General features: G+C 36.6%; 1 protein-coding gene across 1 annotated transcript in view; it reads left to right on the plus strand.

Moving 5' to 3' along the window:
* Window positions 1-4949: 4949 nt before the first annotated feature.
* AGMO (alkylglycerol monooxygenase) overlaps window positions 4950-19911 on the plus strand; it is a 331081-nt gene continuing 316119 nt past the window's right edge. Inside the window, exons 1-3 of the mRNA XM_065884138.1 lie at window positions 4950-5237; window positions 7208-7338; window positions 17301-17452. Coding sequence (XP_065740210.1) covers window positions 5112-5237; window positions 7208-7338; window positions 17301-17452 — 409 coding nt within the window. The 5' untranslated portion in view covers window positions 4950-5111. The remainder of the gene's footprint in view (window positions 5238-7207; window positions 7339-17300; window positions 17453-19911) is intronic.

A 19911-nucleotide genomic window follows, 5' to 3' on the forward strand; every position in this document is an offset into this window, starting at 1 on the left:
TCAGTTTTTTAAGTGATTTTTCTTTACAAAAAGTTTCTGATGGCTTTTTGTGCTGAGTTATTTGCAAATGTGGCACTAAGCGTAGCAGGTTTTCATGTCTTGCATTCTCATGAGATGCTTGTTACTCATATCAGGCTCTTCCCAAGCATTTCCACTTTAACTGGATTAAAGAAGGGACTGCCAGCAAGGCCCCATTGACTAGGAAGTTCTGACTGAGATATTTGGGCAGAAAGGCATCTGGAACTATCTTGGGCTTCCTCTTTCTAGTTCAGGTAAAGGCTTAACATCCTCTGTTCTACATACCTTGGCTTCACCTGACAGATTTCCAGTGAAAGTGTTTGTTGAATTTTTTTTGTGGGGGGACACATTTTTGACCTAGAGATTTATATTTAGCTAAGTTACTCCTCACATATATAGGTAAGAAAATATTATAGTATAACATGCAATCATATATGTAAACTTCTGGAAAAAAGAAAGAAAACTTTGTAATCTAAGCCAGTACAAAAAAAAAAAAGAATGGAGAAAATAAGGAATACAAGGATTGGTAGTGAGTATTAGCATCATTTAAATACAGAGTTAAGTTTAAATGATTGTAGTATATAGATTCGTTTGTTCCAGACAAGTTAACTGAATGCCTGTGATGTCAGTGCTTCCAAATCAATCATGAATTTAGTGAAGTTCCAGTAAAATACCAATAGAATTCCTTCAAGTTTAGTCTTAATAGGTTCATGAGAGCAAATGTGAAAAAAATGTTTACAATTTCTGAAAAACAATATTCATAAATGAGCAATTGTTCTACAAGTTACCAGAACTTATTACGATAATACAGTAATTAAGACAGCATGGTACCAGCACAAGAATAGACACATACATCAGTGGACCTGAGTGGAGAGCCTGGAAACAGTCCAGTTAAGTAGAAGAATAGTGTGAAAAGTATTGACTCTAACTAATGGTACGGGAAGAACTGTGATCCATCAAAGGGAGTTAGGGAGGATATAACGTGAAATAATGACTTCATAACATTTACAAAACTAAATTCCAGTAGATGAAAGGAATGATGCCTAAAAATCCTAGAAGAAAGCATTCTAGAAGAAAATATAAAACATCTTTTTTACAGCATTCTGGTGAAAAAAACATTCATAAGCAAGACCCAAAGTCAGAAGTAATAAAATAAAAGATAATAGCACACACACAGTTACAATCGCTGTATGACAACATATTTATAGCAAAGTTAAAATAAAATAAAAAATGAGGGCTTCCCTGGTGGCGCAGTGGTTGAGAGTCCGCCTGCCGATGCAGGGGACACGGGTTCGTGCCCCGGTCCGGGAGGATCCCACATGCCGCGGAGCGGCTGGGCCCGTGAGCCATGGCTGCTGAGCCTGCATGTCTGGAGCCTGTGCTCCGCAACGGGAGAGGCCACAACAGTGAGAGGTCCGCGTACTGCAAAAAAAAAAAAACAAAAAAAACAGTGTTGTCTAAAATAAGAAATGAGAGAACATTTACCACATAGATGAGAGAAATATATACATATATAGAATAGAAGTAGTCCATAAATCAATACAAAAAGACAATATAATAAAATCATGTGCAACATGTATTAAAAAGTAAATCACACAAGAAGAAAGAAAAGAAGAAAGAAAAACAAATGGCTAATAAACGTATTGAGAAGATTTTCATAGTCACTGGGGAAATGCAAATTAAAACAAGATGTCGTTTTTCACCAATCAGTTGGCTAAAAACTGTAAAAGATTGATAGTAGCCAACGTTAGCAAGAGGGAAATGCAATTTTGGAGGTGAAGTTGGCATGACTATCAAAATATAAATTTTATAAAGCCTTCAACAATGTAATTCCACTGCTAGAAATCTAATTTGAAAATGTGCACAAGTGTACAAGATATTTATACCATGATGTTCGTTGCTGCATTAAACTTACTAGCCCAACTGCAAGACTACACTTAATTGCACAACAATGGAGAAACAGTTAAGTAAGTTATGATGGTGTGCTGGCCCTTGGTTGACTTTTTCTTTGGATCCAGTCCTCCCCTTCTCCTTCCCTGCTGTGTTCTCCAGGGACTGCCCCCTGCAGACTTCCTTTCCTAGGATCCTCCCTCACCTGGCTTTGGACTCCTTTAGGCCAAGGGGAAGTACTGCTGGGAGACTGGTTGTCAGGAAGTACTTTTTTCATCCCCTCTCTGCTCTTCCTTGACAGGCCCATCATGGTTCTAACTTTCCCTGGGTGACCACAGCCCCCAAGCTCTACTCACATAAGCTCTTTTGCCATCTATAGTTTAAGTATGCTAGTGGCTTCCTATTGATATTAACCTTTAGATTGCCTCTTTATTCCCATTTGGCTTTTTACTTCTTTCATCATCTCTGTAATTCTTTGCATTAAATTTCTCTACTTTAAATACTTTAAATAATTTTGTTTGCCTGCTTGGAATACACACACAGCAGTGCAGCCAGTAAAAAAAAAAAAAAATGCTGTATCACCATATACGGAGTGGAAGAATTTTCCTGATAAGTTGTTGACGTCAAGAAGGAAAGTTGCTATATCTTTATTTAATATGGTCAGTTTAAAAAAAATCAATGTGTGTGTTTAAATGTTAAATGATGATAATAATAATGATGATAACAATTAACATTTGTAGGGAAAAACAGTTACGACAAAATACCCTCCAGGATAAGTTGTTAGTGAGAAGTTGAAGGGAGGTGTGTATGTATTTTTTGTAGGGGAAGGTGTGCTCCTAGTTTTTACTTTATATACCTCTATGTTTGGATTTTTTTCTCCCATGATGCATACTATTCATAGTTTCAAAGAATTTTTAAAGCAGGTAATAAAATATTGTCTAATACGATCACTTTCATTAAATATGTATGTCCATATGTATTCATTTGTAATGGGAATCCCCTGAAAGTACAGTCAGTTCTGCAATATTTTGAAAGTACAAATTTGTTTCAACAGGATTAATATATTACGGAATAATTTGAGTGTGCCATCTATGTTTGTATGTGATTTTGTCAGGGATAAATTCCAGGTGAATGCTAAAGGTAGCACCCAACTAAACAGAAAGGCTTAGGAAGACACAAAATGCACGCATCTGCACGCACCTTAAACATCTACCAGTGTCCCCAGTCTACCTATGTGTTATGAACTATGGTATCCTGACCTCTGGTTTTACAACTTTCTGTATGATTTCAGATAAGCCTTCTCCCATACTCCACAGTAACTCACAATCTGCAACTCTTCCAAGGCCCGCTTCCACGAACAAAGGTCAGGTCAGGTCTTTTTCAAGATGAAATACCATACTTATTGTAGTATTTATGCATTTCTTCACCATATAACATGTGTCAACTACAAATTGGCACTTGCCATTGGCACTTGCCATCTACCTCTACAAGGATTAAATCATGAGCCGCTGCAGCTGCTGACTTTCAACACCCCCTGAAAGGAGCTCAGGGTGGAGAGCAGAAAGGAGGCACTCTGTGCTCTGGGAAAGACTGGCAGAACAGGTCTTCAGATAGTTAGGTATTTTCAGGAGTTGGTTTTATGAGCCCAATTCTTGTATCTCCTCATATCTAGAAAAGCACTAAAATCCTGTATGGCGACTTCTGTTCCTCGTGACTAGCAGTAACCATCACGAGACTGGCAGAAACCTTCTACAAAATATATGTGCTTGATTGCATGTACACCCCTTCGCTGAAATCACGTATATACTGACCTTCACCCCTACCTCTTTGGAGCAGTTTTTCAGAGCTATCTGAAGTGCTGTCTCCCGGGCTGTAGTCCTCATTTTGCCCCAGATAAAACTTAACTTGCAACTCTCACGTTGTGCATTTTTTTCTAAGTCGACACATGCATGTGTAAAAGTGTGCTGCCATTTTTATTAGGTTCCTATTTTTTTCTCCTTGTGGACCATTAAGACATTTTTGAGTATTGCACTCTAATCCCATTTTTCTCATTAGCCCCATGGTTTTTATTGCACAAACTTGCATAGTGCAGTGATTTTTAGCAACGAGTATGTCATATGACAGTGGAACTGATTATACATATATCAAAATGTTAGTAGTGTCTCTGGGTAGTAACTTATTTGTTGCTTATCTATAGTATCTACTTATTTCTCCTAAAACAATCATGTATTAATAATCTAATTAAATCTACACAAACATTTTTAAAAGATGAGGTGGTAGCCAAAGCATGACCACAGCTTTTCTAGTTGGAGGGCTATTCAGGAAAGCTCCGCTTACTCACTGGTGATGCAATCAATTAAGGGCCTTCTAGTCTACCTAAGAGGCACAGTCAATGTATACTCCTCCTGGAAAACAGAAAAGGTCTCTCAGCAGCATCTTAACAGCTTCTTCAGAGTCCCCATTAGTGCTAAGAAGAATACAGATGTGAATAGTTGAGATCCATTAAACAATGCAAATCATGCAAGAAGCTACATGCCCCTAAATTGGTTTTCAAACATTCAGGCATTGACATGATACACATCCAGAAATATATAGGCAATCACCAGTAAGATATATTCAGTGCTTATTGACTTTTGAGCTTAGTCTTATTGAGATTAGAACATCTTGGCTTTTCAGGAAATGTGACTCTTTGGGGAGACTACAAACCTGAACACAATGTGAATTTCAAAAGGGAGAGAAAAAAATGTATTTTCCTCATGTGATTCGAGTTTTGAATTTCCACCCACTTTTTCAGAGCGAACTTTCACCTGCTATCACTTTTTTTCCTTCTCCTTTCCAAGGAGGTATCATGTGGTTTTGTTTGTTTGTGTTTTTCTTTTTTAATGATAAATTATTCCACCTGCTGCCAGACTCCACTGTTTATCCTTGATTTGGGCAGCAGCCCTTCCTCCCCTCCCCCTCTCCAAGTGCACTGTTTCTGGGACAGCGCCCCTGAACTCTGAACTTGTTCCTGATTGATCCTTGTATTTTCCTGTCTCTCCACACAGAATCTGCTGTTGGCTGTGCTCTGTGGCGCTTTGTTTTTAGCTGTTCTCTGACAAAGGGCTTGATCTGTGCAGCACATCTCGTCCTCTTTGTTCAGCCTCTGGCTTCAACCACAGAATCACAAATACTCTCCAGCTGGGAGTCAGACGAGGGCAGAGATGAAGAACCCAGAAGCCCAACAGGATGTTTCGGTTTCCCAGGGAATTCGCATGATGTTTTACGTGATGAAACCCAATGAAACGTCATTTGAAACCCTGGAAGAGGTGCCTGATTATGTACAAAAGGTGAGACTCTTAGGTTGCTTCTGTGTCCTGGCTATCGTAAACAGAGCTTCACTGAACATTGTGGTACATGACTCTGTTTGAATTATGGTTTTCTCAGGGAGGTGGATGGACCTGGAGTCTGTCATACAGAGTGAAGTAAGTCAGAGAGAAAAACAAATACTGTATGCTAACACATATATATGGAATCTGAAAAAAAAAAGAAAGGTTCTGAAGAACCTAGGGGCAGGACAAGAATAAAGATGCAGATGTAGAGAATGGACTTGAGGACACGGGGAGGGGGAAGGGTAAGCTGGGACGAAGTGAGAGAGTGGCATGGACATATGTACACTACCAAATGTAAAACAGATAGCTAGTGGGAAGCAGCCGCATAGCACAAGGAGATCAGCTCGGTGCTTTGTGACCACCTAGGGGGTGGGATAGGGAGGGTGGGAGGGAGATGCAGAGGGAGGGCATGTGGGGATATATGTATATGTACAGCTGATTCACTTTGTTATACAGCAGAAACTAACAGCATTGTAAAGCAATTACACTCCAACAAAAACTAAAACGGGTGAGACTCTCCGGGAAGAGGCTACTCTTGCTTTTCTCTTAATAAGAAGTAAGTTAAACACATTTTAGGGTTTTGTTCATGTTCATTCTTCAAATAATTCTAATAAAAAATATAGTTTCAAAGAAGCATGGGGCAAAAGTAGAATTTCCACTTGAATTGAATCTCCATGCAGTATGCATGACCATCTTCTCCTATTAAACTTGTCTTCCCTGATACGTTACTCCAGACTATGATAAAACTTTAAAAATGTTTTCCTGGACACAGTGGCCTTACAAATTTAGCTGTTAGAAGCTCAGTAGCTAGTAGTTACGTGACATCACTAAACTTTGTAACAATTGTGTTTCTAAAGGGACAATTTGCCTACCACCTCCCAGGAACGATTTGCTCTTTATTTTAGCAGCATAGTTCTGCAGGATGAACACACAGCAGACTGAGTTCAACCCTGACTTCCCAGGTCTCAGCTTAAACCAAGTTTTCTTTGAAACTCAGGTGCTCACAGGCATGTTGCACTTCCCGTTCCTGCCTATGATTGGAAGTGGAAATATCCAGAATTAGAACTTGAATGTTTAAGTTCCCCACCCTGTCAAAGTTGTTCTTACAACACTTACTAGTTGAGATCAGAAATAGAAAAGAAAATGACATCAGAGAATATGTTCTTGGGAGTTCAGTTTAGAAAACTTCAGGACTCATGATCAGCTTCCAAATGAGTGAAACCTATAACTCTTTCAGGATTTGATATCACTCCTTCTTTCTGATTTTTTAAAGAAAAAAATGGGGTACTTGCATCTTCATAAATCTTTTTTTTAATATTATGATACCAAACCTAGTCCAATATTTGTCATCAGTTGTGGATTACAAGAATTTTTTTCTGTGATATAAAAAAAATACTGTATGAATATAACTTGATGCCTAAAACAAGCATTTAAAATGACCTCATTCTCTGAAATACTCAGAAGCAAATATTTTGTTCTTACAGTTTCAATTTTGTGATTCCTGTAATTCTAATATGAAAAGCTAGAATCCTGTGCATCCTTAAGGAAAGCCTTTTAAAGTGGGCCTTAGGTGTGTAGATAATAGACTTCTGATTATTGCACTTCTTTTCAAATGTATTTTTTTAGATCTAACTTGAAACACATCCTGCCTAATCTTTTTATTTTCTTGGCAGAATTATCGTTGTTACGTCTATAGTTATATTTCATGTCCAAACTGGATGATAGAATTTGAGCATCTGTTTAGTGCGTGTCTGAAATAATCAGATTTCTTTGCCTGTTGGGAGGAGATGATCCTCTAGATAGGTATATACCTTTTCTGCTATGAACTATCACTCTGGGCCTCCCACTTTGGGAATGACTAATCAGGAAACTTGGAAGAATTTCATACCGAGCACAATAGCATCTCTTTTCTGCAATTTCCTTTCCAGGCAACTCCGTTTTTCATTTCCTTGATGCTGCTTGAACTGGTTGTCAGCTGGATTCGCAAAGGGAAGCCATCAGGTCCTTTGGATGATGCCTTAACATCCATATCAGCCGGTGTTTTGTCTCGGCTTCCGAGGTGAGTTAGCTGGTTAGCAACACTGAGTGAATAAACTGAAATTCTCCAAGTAAGATTGAAAAGAAACCCATTGTATGGGGAATTGGTCTATTTTCACATACATCCCCAAAGAACTCAGTTACTGTCCTTATTTAACTTTTTGATGTTTTGTTCATCATGGATTTTTTACATTTGTCATTAAAAATATTGCTCTAAGTATTATTTATCTTAATTACTGAATTTATTGGTGCCTTCTTAAATTTTGTGCCCAAGACAAGTGCTTTACTTGTATTACGCTAGTCCCAGGCCTGAGTGATGTTCTAGTTATCTACTGGAAAATTAATTCGGCCTCAGGTAAATTCACATGCTGTAGCAATCTGGGGTGCAGACACTCCCTACTCAAAGTTATACAAAGCTCTGGATTACTACAGTGGTCTCTTAAGTGGTATCATTGTCTCTAGTCCTACTTCATCTACAGCCAAACATTTCCATAATGTGAATCTGGTGGAAACTCTTCATAGGTTCCTTATAGCCTGAGGAATATTTCTTGCCTGATCTATGGAGGCCTTTGTTTATCCAGCTTTGCTTCTGGTCCCTTCTTTCTTCTTCCCCCTTTGCAGTAGTTGTTCCCTCCGTACTCTGCTACTTGCCATTACCCAGATGTCTCACGTGGTCATCCGAGGCCAACTCCCATTCATTTCTTAAGTCTAAGCGTAGACTTCTCTTAGTCATACTCTTCAGCAAATCTTGCCTCTTTTCCAGCCCTGTTTTAGGCACCACTTTACTATGGGCTCTGTTCGCTGTGGAGTATTGTGCTTACCCCATAATAGAATTGTCACATGATATTAAACTCACCTGTTTGCCTCCCAGCCCTTCCTGCAGGCTTGCATGCAACTTGAGAAACAGAGGTGTTCTTTTACTTTTAACTCCTATGCCTGGAATGATGTCTGATACATGGTCGATTTTTTTAAATAAAAACACCTAACATTCCTATAGTGTTATGTTGATGGTGAAGTCTGAGGATGAAGGGACCAAAAAACAGTAAACAATAAATGACCTACTACTGTTTAGAAAGTAAATTGTAATGTGTTTAGAGGAGATACCAATGAATGGAAGGCTCTTCAGTATATGAGAGTTTTCCAAAGAGCAGAGGGTGAGGGAAGATTCCCTTAGAAGTCTGTGCTTTGCGTTGCTGAAGAATGTTCTCATTCCTGCTTCCCACCCATTGCTTCTTTTACTGTTTTAAGAGCTTTACTTCTAACCAGTGCTCATTGCTTTGGAATGTTTGTACGAACCGCCCAGTGGGAAACCAAGGTGGATTTTTTAGAAATAAAATGAAAACTTAATGATATCTGAGGAAAGGTAAAATAATTTCATATAATTGCATAAAATTGTTTAGATAGAAAGTAAACCTAAATGTAAAGTATTTTTCATAAATGTTAGTATGAAAAAGGTAGATAATAGTTATAAAATAATAATAGTAATAATCATCCTAAAAGAGTCTCTAAAAAACTACTCATATGGTTGCACATTCCTGTCAGAATCAGAGAATAATATCTCAAATTATTCTCAGTTAATTTCCAGAATACTCTAATTAAGAGTTTACAACTACCCATAATTTCCTCTATTTCATGTCTCCCTTGAACAGAACTGAACAAGAAATACATTCAGCATACTCAAGGGACATGTATATTTGGTTATCGAAAAATACCCAGTTGGTTACAATAATTCACTCTGGGAAAGTTAAGTGTATAGGTTTATGGAAATTGGACGGTTGATGAACTGTCAAAATAACTTGATAACTGAGAAGTGCCCTGCAGGTACAATTATGGATCACATATTTTGTTGAGCTGGAATGAATTTATTAAGAACTCAGGGAGACATCAAGTTGAATGGATGCTTCAGCATTTCTTTTACTTTTTTAAGTTTGACTTTGGTCACAAGTGAGATTAGATTCTTCTCTTATAATATTGTAACAACTAGAAATATAAACTGTATCCTCAGTACTCTATTTCTGTTCAACACTGTGATTAAAAGAAAAAAAAGGTACAGAGTTCTAACAGGAAACCCAATGAGTAAATAGATATTTCTGCTAAAAAAAGAAACCCCCAAATATAAGGAAAATGGCGGGGGGGGCAGGGCGAGAGAGAGAGAGAGAGAGAGAGAGAGAGAGAGAGAAGAGAGAGAGAGAGAGAGAGAGAGAGAGAAACCAAAACAAACCAGTCCTTCAGGGATAAGCCTGCAGTTCTTTTTCTTCACATCCCACTACTCATAACACTCCTTAAGCTAACACAAGCTGTGAACTCTGGTGCCCTTTGAAAGAAAGGGAAAAGGTTGTGAACTTGAATTTGGAGCATATTTTTCTATAGTTGTATTTTGAATGAGAACAGCATCTTCTTTTTTGTTCACAATCCTAAATTATGAAATGTGGATAACTTTGTAAGTTTTATAAAGAATTTTATCTCTCATAGTCTTATATGAAAGGTCTCAGCAAAGCTAATTATTTGAAAATAAAATTTTAAAATATTTTCATTTACTTTGTTGCTATTAAAAAAAAATCATAGATATAAGCAGAGAAGGAAAGCTGATCCTCAGGATGCACTCCCCTCAATCCCCTTTCAGCACAAGACGAGAAGGGGGATTTGACAGAAACTCTTAGAACAATATTTCAGTTGAAGCCACAGCATCAAGGGGAATCCTCCTGCAAATCGTTAACAGCTGAAGGTTAGATTAACACGGCATTGATCATACCCTCTCCGAGGGACTAATTTCACTTTCTATACCAACAACAGGGGCTTGCCACGTCCTTAAAATACATGATTGCAAGAAAAATGGTAGTATACCATTTGTTAATCCCTTTGTGAGGAATTATACTTTGGATAATAAGTTGAAATAGGCATGTGGCCTCTGAAAAAAGAAGTTGGGGAAATGAAAGTGCAACCATGAACATGTTTTTCCACTTTGCCATTCATGTAATGGAAATGCTGTGTGCAGACTTTGAGGAAAAACAATGTTTATTTGAGGATCTCAATTTCGTTATTACATAAAAGTCAAAGTACCTTGAAGATTGGTAGCATACTTACCATATTGATGGAAAAGATATATGTGTATCTTTTCAAATCTTTATGTAAGGGAAAATATTCGTCATAGACAAGATTGTACCTTGTTTACAAGCCTGTCGGACAGACCATGATATGTAATAAAAGTCCATCTGTCCTAAGAACCAGATTCTGGGCAGGCCTGCATCTGTTTTGCTCTTCTGGAATTCAGTAGGCAGACTTCCTAGTCAGAATCTAGTCCTGAAATTATAGACAGATATGTGTATTTATTGTAGTTAAATGCATTGTATCATATGCAGATAATCTGCCTTTCTGTCAGTTACTTGCATTTGTCACTATAAAAAATTAAACTAAACAAAATATTGACTAAATCAATTTTTAAAAATCTATCTGAAACTTCTGAAATATTCTGCTACTGACTGAAATGCTAATGAGTGAAAAATAATTACATGGTTTTTTTTCTTGCTTGTTGAAGCAGAGCTCAGTTTCCAATCCTTCATTAGAAAATTGGGACTTCGATTTGTTACTTCCTTCCAATATTTCTGCTTTCATAAATTGCATCCTCCCCAGAGAAATTTTATTCCTGATATAAATATCTACAGTATGTTTGTTTTTAATGGGTTCATTTATTCTGTTGAAACAGCAGATTATAAATCAAATTGCAATAGGTTGGAGGGATAATTTAAGTAGGTAAATTTTCAAATGAGTTGGGGACACTCTACTTTTAATACATATGGGTCCCTGCCAGTTTTTACTGTGGAGCTAGGTCTGCAATGTTGGACCAAAGGTATCTACAGTTTTACTGGCCATGGCTGCCATGGAATTTTCCACTCCTGACAAGAAAGTTTCAATTCATAAAAAAAAATAAAAAATTTAAAGAGGAAGAAATTAAACTTCTTTGAGATACTTTTGACTCCTTGGGATGGGACTAGAGAATAAAGGAAAATTGTGTACTGCATTTTTACACTAGACTTTAGTAGCAGAGGCAATACTGTTTTTGGCAACGTGGACTTCTGACAATCAAGTACCTGTCATTTGGGATGATGACTTTAGTCAACAGTTATTCATTATCCTAAGTAAGAGATAAATTTATTTATGTAATGTTAATAATGGTATTTTATTATGAATATTAACATATTTTTATTAACTTAGAAAATTATGAAATGAACACCCCATGCGAACAAAATATATCTAAAAAATCTGCTGGTTTGTTAGTTATTTTTGCTAGAGAGAATGCCCCCTTAACTTTTACATGTCCCCTTAACTTTTACCTTAGAAACCTTATAAACAGACTTTGTTATTAATGGTGTGACTTCAGAGGTAGCTCTTAGACTATCCTTCCCAAATGATGAATGCAAGCTTCCCTGCGCTTATTAGTCTGGCTTTGCGTGCTTATTCAGTAGAGTAATTGAATTACTTGAAGTAATTTACTTCTTGCAAAGTAAAAAATGTAGCACATTTACTTCTTCCAAATCTACCACATTGTGTTTACAAAAGTCTATGGTTTTGCGGTTGTTTTAAAAAGAAATTAAATTAAGTGATTGTTTCATAAATGTCATTTCACAGTAGGAAATAGCAGTACAAATGTCTGCCTGCAGAAGGTAGAGCTTGTGTTATGTATTTTGTTATTACTGAGCAAAAATCAATATTCCACTAGATGGAGCAAAAGTGGCAGTAGCTTTACAGATAGAGAGTGCAAGTTCCTGGGCCAGGTATAAGAGATTTAGAAATAAACAACGCAATTTCTCAGAAAAATCAATATATATATAGTTATATATATAACATATAGTTATATATATATTATTTATAACTTCGTGAAACTTGTAAGGGTATTTCAAATGATCTCATTTAAATATTGGTTTATTTTCTAATTTATGACAAGATTTTTAGAAATAAAAAGTCTTAATTTATTTTTTTCAATTTTGCATAATCTGGCCAAATTTCTCTAATGACAATTATAAAATAGTACAAGTTGGCAGATGTCTGTGAACACTGAGTACGTAATTCAACTTACTCTGAAAGTTGCTTTGAAATTTTAACAGTTTGCAATGAGAGCCTTACATCAAATTTCATTTGCTTGATTAATGATTAGAGCATGAGAGTATTTTGAGAGCTAGATAATTTTAAGGTCCATTCAGCCTAATGCTCTCATGTCAAATTAGCTGGGAGATAGTGAGATGGTGAATGACCTGTCCAGTGTTACCTCTCTCTACTTTCGATGATGGGAACATTCACACTCAGATGACTTTAATAACAAATTAGCTTTGTAATTCTCAATCCTCAAATAATACTTACTCTCATTTATTGATTATTGAAAAATTTCAACATTATAAAGTAACTTTATATTTTTAAAAATCCACCATCAGTACTGGAATACTATTTTGGTATCTTACCAGATTTTACAGTCAGTAAACATTGACAGGAAAGATTTTATTTCATATTTTTTATTTTTTGCGGTATGCGGACCTCTCACTGTTGTGGCCTCTCCCGTTGCGGAGCACAGGCTCCGGATGCGCAGGCTCAGCGGCCATGGCTCACGGGCCCAGGCGCTGCGCGGCATGTGGGATCTTCCCAGACTGGGGCATGAACCCGTGTCCCCTGTATCGGCAGGCGGACTCTCAACCACTGCTCCACCAGGGAAGCCCGACAGATTTTATTTTTATTGAAGTGTAGTTGATTTACAGTGTTGTGTTAGTTACTGCTATACAGCAAAATGATTCAGTTATACATACACACACACACACACACACACACACACACATATATACATTCTTTTTAAAAATATTCTTTTCCTTTATCATAGGATATTGAATACAGTTCTCTGTGCTATGCAGTAGGACCTTGTTGTTTGTCCATTCTATATATAAAAGCTCACATCTGCTAACCCTAATCTCCCACTCCATCCCTCCCCCAACCTCCTCCCCCTTGGCAACCACCAGTCTGACAGGACAAATTTCTAGTGTGGACAGAAATGCTTACATAAAACACATGAAAAATTAACTGTCTTTCATTTGCCAGAAAATATACTTCAGACCCAAGAGAAATAGCTATTTGGGGGGAATTTATAAAGAATATAGGACAAAATGGGAGGGGAGTCTCTACACATACAGGTTGTTAATTAGAGGAGTCTAATGCCTCCTTATATTTAGATTATTTTCTCAGTCTTGCATTCAAACTTAATGAATAAAACGGATCTAGCATTTGGTTATTCAAAGCCCCTGTGCTACCTAATTTCCATCTCCACATGATAAAGTAAGCTCACTATATATGCATATTACATATGTCTCTTTCTACAGGATAGGGGTTAGAGTTGTCATTTGAATTCCAGAGTGCAGAGTCATATGCTGGGACTGGGGGCTGGGAGAGAATGAAGGAATTGGGAAGAGAAAGAGGAAGAGGGTTAGTTTTATGATTCAGGGTCTGGTGGGAACATTTTTGAAAATATAGGTGCTATTTCCTGCAATCAGGGGCTTTCCAGAGCTTGATAATCATTTCCCAGGTGTATCTCTTGCCGAATTGTTTTTAGTTGTGGGCACTCCATGGCTGTTTTTTCCCATTTATGATGGAAGAGGATCATATTCATCTTGCTGATAGAGAACCGGGAATTTAATTCCCACAGCTTCTCCACTCTTTCCCTTCACCTTGAGGAAAGTTTGGCTTTGTGCTAAGGTGTGAAAAAAAAAAAAAAAAAAGAAACAGCCTTGCCTGTAGTATGTAAGGCATATTTCAGCTCGATTTGTGTCAACCCTAATAAGTAAGTTGACAGAATAATAAATTGGGTGTCTGCTCAAGACCTGGCACCTGTACAGGAAATAAAGTATTTCAATTACAGGCAGGTTCTTTTTGTTTTACACATGGAAGTTTTCCAGGGACCCTCTTTCTATTATTGAAGTTTTGTTATCTGAAAGCCTATTTCAGTTGTCACTAGAAAACTGACAAGAAAGACAGCAACTTTAAAAAGAGATACTGAATTGGTGGGACATTGATGAGGCAGGTGGCTGTATTTGCCCTCTTCACCAATGTGTCTTCCCTTTCTTGTGCTGTGCCTGGAACCTAGCAGGCACTTAATATGAATTTTTTGAATGAATGAATCCATGAATTGACCTGCTTTGACACCATGTAGTAAAGCGGATATAAAAAAAAAACTAGATTATTTCAACTTTCTATTGCATTTTCCTAAGTTTTAATTTTTTTTTTCTAGATCAGTCTTTTTTAGGGTTATCAACTGGGGCAGTTTTGCCCCTGGGAGACGTTTGGACATTTTGTTGTCACACCTGGGTGGAGGGCTGTGCTACTGGCATCTAGTGGGCAGAGGCCAGGGATGCTGCTAAATGTCCTACAATGCACAGGAAAGGCCCCCACAGCAAAGAATCATCTGGCCCAAATAGCAGCAGTGTCAAACTTTAGAATTTCTGTTTTAGAAAAATTAAGTAATAATAAGTTATAATCATATAAGATTGATATTATTCACCATTTTTTTCCCTAAAACTTGAATTTTATGTGGTTAATCCTCTACTAATGAGTACTAAGGAGCAATTATAAGGTTTCATAATTTGGGTAATAGTTTTCACAGGACAGACCCCTACTACAAAGAATTATCTTGTCCAAATGTCAGTAATGACACTGTTCAGAAGCCTTAGTCTAGATGTATAAGAATTACCAACCAAGCTAACATGATTTAAAATAAAATTTGTTCTATTCCCCCTACCCTGATAAATAACCTGGATGACAAATTGGAAGACACATTTCAAATTTCAAGTTCTTGGATTCCTCAGAGTTCCAGAACAGGGTGAAAGCCCCTGGCCCATGGCCTGTGCTGTCTAATGAGGGACCTCACACACCTGTGTGTGCACACCCCAGACTGCTCGTCCCAGCTCTGTCTGCACGTCCAAAGAAGCCACTTTTGTCTACCTTGTCATTTTGAGGACTTTACATGCATGCATAGGTGGACCCTCTGGAGGCCTGGACCAGGAAAGAGGCCCATGCAGTCCTGAAAGCAGGCTCAGGGCCACTTGACAGGGGATTCTGGAAGTATCCAGGGCATTGCCTGAGTTGTGACAGGGGTGCTGGGTAGGTAGTCTCCTTGGATCAAGGACTCACAATTAAGGACAAAATTGCTCTTTCCAGCCATATAATTGTTGGAGGAGGTCATGGAGAGGATGCGACCCTGGTTGACCTATAAGCTGAACTTTACTTCCCCTTCCCCTTTCCCTTTCTCTCTCCCCTGTCCATGGAATGTAAGTTCCACCTACAGTCCCATGCTAACAGCTGTTTCAAGGATGCAGTCTTGAGAGAGTAAGGTGTTGTTGAGACCATCTGGACTGAATAAGTGACTTGAACCCAGTTAAGACCTTTCTAGAAAATTTTAACATTCTGGAGTGAGAGTATGGACATTTACATGTCTTGCAGCCACCGAAGACAAACCTCCTCTCTAAGTTCCTTGTTTGTTAAAACTGCCACTTCCCAGTCTGGAGTGTTCTGTCTCTTTCTTTAGTTTCTTCTTACCCTCCGTGTACGGGGACCAATTTACAAACCTAGAGTAATCTTAAATTGAAAACTGAGTTTTAAGATCTGATGATGTGTAATCCTTTTTCAAAGTGTAGGTATTTGGCATTTCTATTAGTTACTTATATTAATGCTGTTGTGAAGAAGCCTAGTGTTTTATGTTACTGATTAAATAATAACTTGAAGGATTCAAAATGTGAGACAATTTTAAAGTTATTAAATCACAGTTAAAGTCATATCATAACTAACGTCAACATTGGATTAAAAGTAAACATCCGGGTCTCCAACAAAACCAGTAACATGCTAATTCATAGACGCTGACTATGTAAAGGGAAATACTAGTAAAATAATGAATTTTAACAATAAACTAATTCTTTGACTTTTATTTAAAGTTAGAATATTTCAGAACTTTCTCACTTGTTCATGGTTTATAAATAAATCTTTATTAAGTAGAATAATTCATTTTACATATGAGTGAAAAATAATAATGAAAAAGTCAGTTCGATCATATCTATAAAAGTGATAAAAGGAATGATTATCTTGAGTCTGATCCTAAATTTGATCTCAGGAGATTTAAAAGGAAAAATACTACTCTTTATAAAATTGAAGTATATTATGTATATTTTTGAAATTTCTTGACAGAAGAATTTATAGAAGCTTGGTAGAATATGTGGTAAGAGATATGCTGTCTGGGTTTTAAAAACAATTGTTTATTTCTAGGGAAAAATTATTCCCTTATATTTTGAGATCCATAGTTTATATTACTGTAAGAAATACTGATATGCTATGAGAATCCAATTTGTAGTCATAAGAATAATATCTAGAAAACATAGAGTGTGTGTGTGTTTGTGTGTGTGTGAAAGAGAGGAGGGACTAGACAGGAAGAGAGAGAATAGAGTCAGTCAGAAGCAACTTTAAATCTAAAGGCAAACTTTATGGGATTAATATATTTTAAGGCAGTAGTCATTTTGCAGTCCCTTTAAAAAATATGCTATTTATAATTTTCTACTTTTTACATTTCCTTTAAAAAGCACCCTTCTTGTGTTCTTTACTAAGATTTAGAAATGACAGTCACAGAAAATAAGTCATAGTTTTGTCATTTTTATGTTATATGGTTTCCATGAAAAGTATTTTTAAGAGACATATAAAGGGAACTTCCTAAATTCCATGAAATAGGGGAATAGTTGACATCCATGATGCCTATGAAACAAAAGGAAACACCACGTGAATCATTTTGATACCAAGGAAATTGAGCCTCTTCAAAGGTATCATAGAGCAGTAAGAAGCCAAGAGAAAGGGGGAAAGGATTTTATTTTTATGTATGAACATATTAATTTTTAAATATTATCTAAAATGGTTTAGCATAATTTTACTTCTAAAATATAGTATAATCATTGCTTATACATTGTATCTTTCCAGTTGGTTTTCCAGGAGCATTGAACTGACCAGTTACATTTATATCTGGGAGAACTACAGGCTCATCAGTTTGCCTTGGGATTCTCCATGGACTTGGTATTTAACTTTCTTGGGAGTTGACTTTGGTTACTACTGGTTTCATCGTATGGCTCATGGTAAGTTGCAAACCAAGACTTTTTTGATACTCAACTTATGTTGAACTGTGTTTGCCACATAGCTGGTATTCAGTAAATATTTATTGAACAAGTGACTAGATGAATAACTTAGTTTATTTTACAGCATCTAAAGATTAATAATGAAAGTTCATTTGTAATTTAAATGGAAACAATCTGAAGTCATTGTTGAAAAAAAGTGAAATTATAGAGGTACATTTTTCACACGCCTTGTATATAATTTATTTTTAAAACCATTTAGAAAGTGTTGACTATAGCATCACTTCACAACCCAATTATCAAGGGTTTTTCTGAAGAGCTTTGTAACAGCATGGAATCCTAGGTAACCTGCTGTCATATGTAAGCCTGATTCATGTTCTTGGCAGTATTGCCATATTTACAAATGAAAATGCAATCAGCTAGGCATTAGCCATAATGCACTTTAGTGTGACCACAGCTTTGCAAAATTTCTCATCTGCTACAAAGCCTTCTTACGGTACTGGTTCACTGAACTTGCTTTTGGGGATTCTTGGCCACACCTTCCAAAGAAAGTTTTGTTATGGAATGGAAAATGGAAGAGCATGGAGCTGTCTAAATCTCTCGTGAGATAAGCAGAAATTGGAGAATGATTGTAGAGCTAAGATGAACAAGTGGTCTCTAAGGAGGAATTAGGCATGCAAAATATTGCTGAAGGGAAACGGAGGAAAGTGCTAATTTGGAAAAACTACTGAAGAGCAGAACTCAGGATTTCAGTGGGTAGTTGGGTTGAGTGGGTGGGGAGGAAGGAAGGAAGAGGAAGAAACCTGGAATAATAATAAAAAATAGATGGGAGGTGGAAAGAAGAGCTTTGAGATCAGGATGAATAACTGAGCTATGTGTGTAGGAGTATGTGTGACCAAATATCCTTCCCAAGCAAGGATGAAGGAAATAGGAGTAGCATGGACAGAGTTATGCTTAAGGCAGTTAAACTTTAAACATGGCATTATTTTGTTAAGCACTTTAAACATGTACATTTAATGAGACTATAAAAAGTGTTAATTCATTAAAAAATTTGTAGTGAACAGATAAGCTAGAAAAAGTTATTTATTTTGTGTATGATAACCTTTGTCTTTGAAAATAATAGGTCAGCTCCTTACATCATTTCCTTATATATAAATGTAAGAGGATACTCCCAAATTGGACATGATTAAGAATAAAATAGGGTTGATGTGGTAAACTTGGTATTTTATTTCAAAATAGTAGTTTTCTCCCTAAAATAAACCCATTGGCAATTTTCCTCACTTTCTATGCAGCAAATGGGTAATGCAGAAAGCATTTACATTGTATTACTTAATTTCAGGAACCTTCTAATATCACACTGTCCTGTATAGATGTGTGTGTTTGGAAAATCTGCTAATTTGCTTAATATTTGAAAGCCCATTATAACAGGAAACAAAGAACCAACAGAATATTACCAAATATAAAACTTTAAAAAATATGTTGATTGTAAGTGCTCTCAGGGAATAGCAATAAAGTAAAATAATATATTAAAAACATGGAATCAAGGCTGTTTAAAGTATGCTTCCCATTAGAAAATTTTGAACCAAGTCCAGTAAAGGCAGGCATTAAAAAAATCTGAAAACCTTCTGGAAAAACACTCACCACTTTCAGGCTATGAAGCTTACTCATAAGTTCAAAGACTTTTGACTTGTGATGGAAAGCTAGTTGGAAAAAAATGATATTTCACTGCACAAATATATAACATAGTTACAGACTATATTCCCCACACTGTACATTTCATACCCATGTCTCATTTATTTGAATCTGGAAGTTTGTACCTCTTAATCTCCTTCACCTACTTCTTTCCTCCTCACCACCCCCATCCCCTCACAACTACCTATTTGTTCTCTGTATCTATAACTCTGTTTCTTTTATATTTGTTTTGTTTTTTTAGATTTCACATATAAGTGAAATAATACAGTATTTGCCTTTCTCTGTCTGACTTATTTCACTTAGCATAATACCCTCTAGGTCCATCCATGTTGTCACAAATTGTAAGATTTCATTCTTTTTTATGGCTGAGTAATATTCCATTATATATATATATATATATATATATATATATATATATATATATATATATATATATACCACCTCTTGTTTATCCATTCATCTATGATGGGTGTTTAAGTTTCTTCCATTTCTTGGCTATTGTAAATTATGTTGCAATGAACATAGGGATGCATATATCTTTTCTAAGTACTGTTTTTGTTTTCTTCGGATAAGTACCCAGGTGTGGAGTTGCTGGATTGTGTGGTAGTTTTATTTTTAATTTGTTGAGGAATCTCCATGTTGTTTTCCATATTGGCTGTACCAATTTATGTTCCCGCCAACCGTGCACAAGGGTTCCTCTTTTTTCACATCTTAGATCTAACACTCCTTATTTGCTGTATTTTTGATAATAGGCATTCTGACTGGTATAA

The sequence above is a fragment of the Phocoena phocoena genome, chromosome 9 (genome assembly GCF_963924675.1).
Source record: "Phocoena phocoena chromosome 9, mPhoPho1.1, whole genome shotgun sequence".
Taxonomy (NCBI): Eukaryota; Metazoa; Chordata; class Mammalia; order Artiodactyla; family Phocoenidae; genus Phocoena; species Phocoena phocoena.